Below are 8,701 nucleotides of genomic sequence, written 5' to 3' on the forward strand. Positions count from 1 at the left end.
GAAGAGAACACGGGAGAGAGAGAGAGAGGGAGCCGAGAGAAGGAGACCGAGGGAAAGAGAGGGTGAGGATTGAGCGAAACCAAGAAGAAGGAAGAAAGAAGAGGAAGCTCGGCGAGAGAGCGGGGCGGAGAAACCGAGACCGAGCACCACTCGTGGGCGCGTTTCAGCCGAGGAAAAGAACCACCGCGCGCTGCCTAGGACGCCGGACTGAGAAGAGACGCCGAGAAAAGAGGGAGAGGCCGCCGAGGAGACCAGATTTCGGGGAAGCAAGGTAAGGAAATTCTTCTTCCCCAATTCTTAATTCGGATTCTAGGGTTTTGGAACTGGATTTGGGGGTTTTCGTTTGAGGGTGTTCTAGCTGCGATTCGATGATGATTTATGTGTTTTGATGTCAAGATTAGTTGAAATGTTTGTCTCCCATTCATTCCAAAGTTCCAACTGGATATTATGCTCTATTCTCCATTTTGTTCCTCGTTGTCCTCTGTTGGCCGACTATGTGGTTTGAGAAATTGATATTGTTGTTCCTTGTTTTGCGTTTGTGAATGTTTGGGGTTGGACGTGAAATTGGTTCAATGGTATTGCTGGCTGTTTCGTTGGTTAGCCTCGTGATGTTCTATTGTGCTAGCTACAAGTAATGGCTGGGTGTGATGTTTGGGTGTTTGTGTGTATTTGTGTTTGGGCGAGTGTGTGTTTGTGTGTATTTGTGTTTGGGCAAGGATGTGTTTGTGTGTATTTGTGTGTGTTTCGGGCTCGTGTGTATATTTGGTTGAAGAATGTTTGTGTTTGGTCTTGAAGTTGTTGAAAATTGGTGACTTGATTTGTTTTAGGTTTTATATTCAATGATGAATTCTAAAGGAACCAATGTCGCTGAGGCCTCCAAAAGTGTCCGAAGAAGTCCTAGGACGGCTTCGAAAAGGAAAATAATTTTGTTGTCCAAGCGTTCCGACGATGACGACGCGTTCATCGTCGCACCACCAAAGATGAAGAAGGTATAGAATAAAAATTAAGCGACTTAATTAGAGCAATGTATGGTTATTTGATTTTGTTTTGTGTTTGATATAGACAAAAAACAAGGCTGAGTCCTCGGGCGTTGCGGCCGCCTCGGAGAGTCCTACCACTGTTATTTCCCGAAATGTGAGTGTCACAAACTCATTTTGATCCTGGTTCGTGACAGATGTGTCACGGACTCACCCACTTCGTGACAGATATATCACGGACTCGCTGACTTCGTGACAGATGTGTCAACCATTTTAATTAAAGCATGCGTTTTTTGTTCCTTCAGAAATGATTGTGGCATGTTTATGATCAAGACTGCCGAGTTTTTGGCGCACGACCTTCCATTGTCTGATTTGAAACAGAAGGACATGCTCATGTATCGACAGAAGATGACCACCGAATTATACCGACACGGAGCGCTAAAATTACACATGCGTGGAAATGTCAATGTTGAGGCTACTTAAAATTATGTGTTTATGATTGTATGTATGTGTTTATAACTGTATATATGTGTGTTTAGAACTTTATGTATTGTCTTGACATCAATTAATATGTGTCACAAAGTGACCTCATTTCGTGACAGTTGTGTTTTATAAACCATTCTTAACAATAAACTCAATATCACAGACTGAGATCACTTCGTGACACATGAGGTGAAATATCACAATTCCAATATCACATTACACAGCCGAGTCCGACAAAAGTCAAACCAAATCAAATGTAATTTCATTTTTTAAACCATTCAATACATATCCGACTCATTTGAACAATAACACAATACCTATGAACAAAACAACAACAACCAGCATTTTAATCTTGAATAATTCAGATACAATCAGTTGTTCCAATTCATTGGCTTCAGTTGGTTCTTCGTGTTTAAAGTCTTCATCGACAAAAGATGGTATCTGGTTTTCCAATGAGTTTATCTTCCTTAGCAGTCCTGGAATGATTTGAATCGATCTTGGGCACATAGGTGGGTCAATCCATTCTAAAAACCCGTATCCATTTGATTTCTTTATCTGTCACAACCAAAAACCAAAGAATATTTATTTACAAACACGATTCTCCTTATTTATTAGATTTCTATACGGTTTCTAGGATAACGAGAAACATATTCAAACCTTATAATCGGGGCATCCATAGAATCGTCTTCCAGGGTTATCAGCAGTTCAGGAAGTTCGTTCAACTCCATTTAGACCACACGAACATGAAGGACGAGGTCGTCGACGCTCGGTACCACCTTCTATATTTCCTGAAACGCGCGGCTTCCGACGTGTTGACGAACTGCAATCACTCGACTCCATCGTGATTGTATCAACTGTTATTCAATTCTGAAAGAATAGAATAAAAAAACATCAACAACATGGTAAAATTGTTATTTCCAGTTCGTGACACTAGTGTCACGAAGTGAATCCAGTTCGTGACACCCTGAAAAAATCGGGAAGTGTCACAAACTGGATTCACTTCGTGACACCCTGGAAAAATCGGGAAGTGTCACGAACTGGATCCACTTCGTGACACTAGTATCACGAACTGATTCACTTCGTGACACCCTGGAAAAATCGGGAATTCAACAAAAAACGCCATTTTGACAAACAAATCACACTCAAACACAATGGAACCTATTTCAACATGAATAAAAACCATTAAACATGTTCTTGTATGTTAAAGATATGAAGAACTTACCAAAATTTGTTTGAAGAATTTTGGATCTTTGATTTGAACGAAGATGAGCTTGGATCTTTAATATTGAACAACCACTTTAATATTGAGAGTTGAGTTTCAAATGGGTTTCAGAGGAAGAAGAAGAGATTCCAGCGACAACATGTGCAGATTCCGGCGAGGAAGAAGAAGAAAAACGTTGAGTTTCAAATGGGTTTCAGAGGAAGAAGGAAAACAAAAAATATCATCTCAGTTTTGTTGGACATGAAGAAGAAGAAGGAAAACAAATGGGTCTCAGTTTTTTAGCGTGAGAACTTCTAGGGGTTAAGAATAGGGTGTGGGGTAGTTGGGTCAACATTTATTTCTCTCACTAAACTTTGGTATTACTTTTGTCAATTTTTTGGTTTTGGGCTAAATATGTTAAGTGACATTGAGATGATATTATTTGTGTCAATTCCCCTATATTAAATTGTGATAAAAATGTTCAAAGAAAACTTTAGTTAGCTTTTCTTAATGGGAAAACTTTCTTGGGAGGCCACTATAAGAGTTAAGCTTTGAATGGCTAGTGGAAAATGGGAATTTACCAAAGAAGACTTAAAATGTTCTGTTTAGCTTCAGTGCTTCACAATAGTTTTGTATCGCATGATATGACGCCGATTATACTATGCCATTAGCTTCAACGTTAACCCAAAAAAAAAAAAAAAAAAAAAAACAGCAATATTTTACATCAAATTCCAAGTACTTAAATTCACCTCATCACAAAATGTAATCGCCAATAAAGCCAACGATTCAAGTAAATTACACACGGCTTGGCTCTCCTATATACTTCTTTGCCCATCTATATGATCCTATTTTAGCTTGTAATGTAAAACATTTACATGGCACAGATAGGTGACAAAACATAAACCCAAAAAAAAAAAAAAAAAAAAAAAAGGTCAACTTATATTTTCCTTCTAAAAGTCAATTAGTTGTTTGCAACTTCATCCGTTTTACGGCACGATTCGGCGACAAAGGAGATTCGGGGCGAAGTTCTTGTGGCCCCGCATCGTTGAAAGAATCTCGATATGACGTTATCGAATTCTTATTATCGTCTTGATATTTTCTCTTTTTGACAATTTTCTCTTCGCCCAATTGTATTTTTATGGAATTAGCGTCGTCTCGAGTCTTTACCTCCTCAACAATATTATCTTCGTTTTCTTTTCCCTCTCCCTTTATTAGAGAACTCTTCAAGCGTTTGACATCGGAGAGCTTCACTGGCTTCAATATAAATTCCTCCGCACCTTCTTCCAAACACCTATAAAATTACAAACAAGAAACTTATTATCTTAGGTAAAATTAATAGTGACAAAAAAAAAAGATGAACATCAACAAATAGTGACTAAGATTGGCACGCTTGGTTGATAATTGGGGAGATCAATCCCTCAATCTCACCTTTGATTCATGACAAAATACACTTTATTATTTCAGATCTAGGTGGATGATTAGCAAAGCATAATTTGGTATATTATTGGAAGATCAACATCTCAAAGCTTAAATCTTTGATTTCTTTTTAATTAAATAATGTATGGTTATGAATAATCAAATAAAATAATGGTTGTCCTTTATCCGAACGTCCTTTTTTCCCTTATTAGATACATATCAAGTACAACATGATTACATAAACAAGATCTAGGTGATCAAATATGATCTAAAAAAGATCTTGAATGAACATATTGTACTATATATAGCACATGTCACGTTTGTTGGGTCCATCTGATTTGATGTGACCAACTAATGAGACAACTACAAAGATCATATCAAATCTCATCAAGAATTTTTCAACACAAAGAGTTAGGTAAGCTGTGTCCTCATGCATATTAAAACATGCTCAATATCATAATGAATTGTGACAATAGAGTCAGAGAAAGAGAGAGAGAGAGAGAGAGAGAGAGCACATCTTTGGATTTTGATTTGATCCTTGATTATCTCGTTGTGAATGAATGAAAAATAATTATAAAATAGTAGATAAATAAATAAATGGGATGGTTAGAGAATTTAGTTTACCTATCGATACGAGTCATAATGTTCTCTGAAGACATTATCACCACTGGAACTTCTCTAAAAGTGGAAGATTCCTATTAAAATTAAAATTATGAAATCATTATGTAAATATATAAAATAAAATAAAATAAAATCACCGCAAAGATTGAATTCAACAAATAAATTTATTTATTCCAATTTCGAGATTCTATAATCTATGGAAGGCTGGCGAATTAATTTTTAGTTCTTCCACCATTAAATATATATATATATATATATTAGATTGAAAAAACAAAAATAAAAATAAAAATGGATAAAAAATACAAACCTTGATTTTTTTGAGCAATTCATACCCAGTCATCCCTGGCATCGAGTAGTCCGTGATAATGAGATTCACCTTCAGACCCTGAAATATCCGGACAAATTACAAGCTGTAAGCCAAGCCTCAAAAGGATAAATTAAAATAAATATAAAAATATTGTAGATGCTATAAAAAATAATTTAGCCAACAATTTCTGAAATAAAACAAAATTAAATAGAACTTGAATACTCAAATGGAAGAAACCAAAAAATATTCTAGAGATCTAAGGCCTGAATGTTTTTCCTTATTCAAAACAAATTTAATAGAAAAAAAAAATAAAAAAAAAGTTATAACTAAATCACTTACATTAATCCCAACTGAATTCTTCTCTCCATCCAAACCCAAATATTGCAGAGCTCTAGCCCCACTCTCCACAGCAGTCACTACAAAATAACAATAAATAAACAACAAAGGTCAATCAAATTTTAATAAGAAAATACTGAACAAAAAGGAAAAAAAATATGCTCCCGATAAGAAAAACAAATAAATAAGTAAACCCATGAAGGACTTTTATACCTTTACAAGAAGAATTCTTAAGCAATCGCTCAATGACCTTTCGATCCACAAGACTATCGTCAACAGCAAGAACATGAAGCTCTGCCGATGAGTCACCGGAAAACTCAATATTTCCGGGCAATTTTGGCCGGATAAACTCGCCGATGGCCGCCATTGGTTGATCCGCTCAAGTGGGTTGTTTCAAAATCCGGTGGAAAACAAAACCCACTTCTTTGAATCCAATGTATATGAACACCGAAAAAAAAAGCCTCTCTCTTTCTCTCTCTAAAAGTATTTTATGTGTTATATTTAATTATTAGAGTACAGTGCAGTTTATTTCAGGATGTGTTGTGTTCTTTCTTTTTTGGGGACGAAATTGGGTGTTTTCGGAAATGAAATGGCTGCTTTAGTATTTATAAAGCAAAAGAGATAAAGAAGAAAAAAAAAAGTAAAATATTTATTTTTGTAATTATATAAAGCTGAGATTCCGAGGATCCAATATATCTGAGAGATTTTCTTTCTCTGTTGGCAAATCTTGCAGGAGAGATTATCCCTCCACTTGTCCCTTGTCCTGTCAATTACACCGCTATTTATTTTCATTTATATTTTTATTCTATTTCGTTATTATTAGTAATTTAGTACTTGTCATTCAATAGTCAAGAGAGAGAGAAGAGAAATCGCATAACGTTCGCTTTTTCGAAATTAAAACATTTAAAATATTGACTTTGGTGGATGTGCCAAAGGATGAAATTTCTCGTTTGGAATCTCAATCTTTTTTCTTTCTTATCATCTCTCTCACTCAACCCTTCTATTTTTTTTTTTTTTTCCTATTTTGATTTTTTGAAAGCTTTATGTGCTTTCCAACCAAAATAATAAAAGTTAGATTGAGCTGTTATGAAGATTCGAGGCAGTTCTTGTAAAACTCGATCGCCTTGATGAATCATATCACCTTCGTATCCACTTCTATTTATTATTATTTTTAATTTTGAACTACGTATTCCACATTTTGTATATATTATACACATATTTTATTTCTTCGAAATATATTTAATTCATTTTACTATTTCAGTAGTATATCTTTAGATGTTTTTTGCCTAGTGGGTAAAGAAGCTATATATTTCCAAAACGGTAAAAGTAAATCTTAAAAAAAAACGGTAAAACTAAATAAACTAACCGATTTCTTTGAAGAAAAAAAAATTGAACGTTTTAAAGTTATAAAAAACTGTAAAAAAAAAGGTTATCAAAAATAAATTTTAAAACAGTCGATATTAACATTTTTAAAAAACTACTTACCAATTAATGTCAAAAAAAGGTTATCAAAAATAAATTTTAAAACAGTCGATATTAGCATTTTAAAAAAAAACTACTTACCAATTAATCTTGTATCTCATTTTTAAATGGTAAGTAATCCAGCTGATAGTTTGATTGTAATATTATCTTTGTCGTCTATGATTCAAAATATTTAACCAGGTTTTACAGTGAATTTGCTCTTGTTTTATATTTTTAATAACTTTTTATTACAACTTCCAAGAGTCTTTAACAACAAAATAAGTTAAGTTCAGTGGTAGCTAGCTTGGTCTAGCGGTAATCTCACACACACCTCGACGGAGAGGTCATGGGTTCAAGCTCCCATGGGATGCAGAAATGCATGCCCCCTAGGATTTATTCTAATAAGTATGTAATCTTGGCCAGTAGTGCCACCTACTATGTAATCTTGGCCGATAGTGCCACCTGCGCTTTGCACTGCTAATATATCATGTAATCCTGGCCGATCGTGTCTCTACTAAAAAAAAAATAAGTTAAGTTCATCCTATATTAATTCTAACAAAAACATGATTATTTATTATTTTCCGGTCCATAAATAACAATAAATCAACCAACCAATAATAGGTAGACTTTTAATTAACACAATATATGCACAGTTCAAATCAAGACAATATAAGGAAATGATATAACTTGGGCTACTCCGAATAAGTATGTATTTCATAGTGTTGGATATAAAAATGGAATGATACATGAATAGTATTTTAAAAATACAACATTTCTAAAATAGTAGGTGTTTGTAATCCTTTCAGTAATATTTTTTGTTGGTGTGAGACTTTGTCTTATTTGGACTCGGTCACGCACGTGGGCACAAAGAGCTTGGGTCCATCTCGAAATTGTTAACTAATGGGCCTCAAAGGTTGATAGATTAACGTTTTCTTACAGACCACCTTGGAAACTCCATAGGGGCGAGATGACAAATGCCTCACCTCGGGCACGGAATTCTCAGGGAGATCACAATGCGATCTCTTCAAATGTGACGAGTTCAATGGTCAAATCACGGAAACGAGCCATGCTCGCGCGAACCGGAGACACGTGGAAAATGTTACAAATTCAAAAGAGATGTTGCTTTCTCTTCACGCGGGAAGATCAATTCAACACCACGTGTAGCAAGATCCCTCAAGGAAGGCAGATCGTGAAGACGTGATACCGAGGACCGCGGAGGACGTGGAACAATAGGACGACTATAAATACAACTTCCATTCCCATAAATCGCACGACTTCTGACTCTCAATAGCCAACCAGTCCATTTATTCACATAATTCTCTCACACCTCTCTCATTATTCAATACTTAGATATTGTATTATTACATGTTTATCGATAAAGCTTAACGTATTATTTTTACTTATTCGTTTCTTCATGTGGATAATTACATTTAAATCCATTGATGATATTTAAGACCCGTTGTTTCTCTCCACCAACAAATCTAAATATAATAGAAATCTCGATTTTGACATCTTGATAGGTGAATCGAATCCCGTTTCATCAACGCTCTTTCAAAGTTTAAAATATAAGCACTAATTTCCTTTATAAATGAAATTGTAAACATGAAACAAAGTTATATGAAGTCAAGTGAAATTACGTAATCTGTGCGTATGTCACAGAATATGTTGTGACTGATTCTGTGACAAACACTAAAATTCGAGTGATCAAACAGAGAAATGATGTAAGTGCGGAATTATAAAGAACACATAGATTGGTAACCCAGTTCGCCAATTCGTGACTACGTCTGGAGGGCCTTTGCCCGATGGAAAACAATTTACTATGATAACGTGGTACAATAAGGTTTTACACTCAACGACTCTCTCGCTAGCTACCCAACCTACGTCTATCCTCTTCAACAG

General features: G+C 35.2%; 1 protein-coding gene across 1 annotated transcript; it reads right to left on the reverse strand.

Moving 5' to 3' along the window:
• Positions 1-3,378: 3,378 nt before the first annotated feature.
• On the reverse strand, positions 3,379-6,070 carry RR5 (response regulator 5). Its single transcript, XM_089628626.1, has 5 exons — positions 5,555-6,070; positions 5,345-5,421; positions 5,006-5,083; positions 4,702-4,772; positions 3,379-3,952 (listed from the first exon to the last, which is right to left on the reverse strand). Exons 1-5 carry the CDS (start codon positions 5,706-5,708, stop codon positions 3,619-3,621), a joined length of 714 nt encoding a protein of 237 aa, XP_089484752.1. The 5' UTR covers positions 5,709-6,070; the 3' UTR covers positions 3,379-3,618.
• Positions 6,071-8,701: the final 2,631 nt, after the last annotated feature.

Source organism: Urtica dioica, chromosome 10 (genome assembly GCF_054948205.1).
Source record: "Urtica dioica subsp. dioica isolate 48M chromosome 10, U.dioica_male_clone48M_v1_H2, whole genome shotgun sequence".
NCBI classification, from domain to species: domain Eukaryota; kingdom Viridiplantae; phylum Streptophyta; class Magnoliopsida; order Rosales; family Urticaceae; genus Urtica; species Urtica dioica.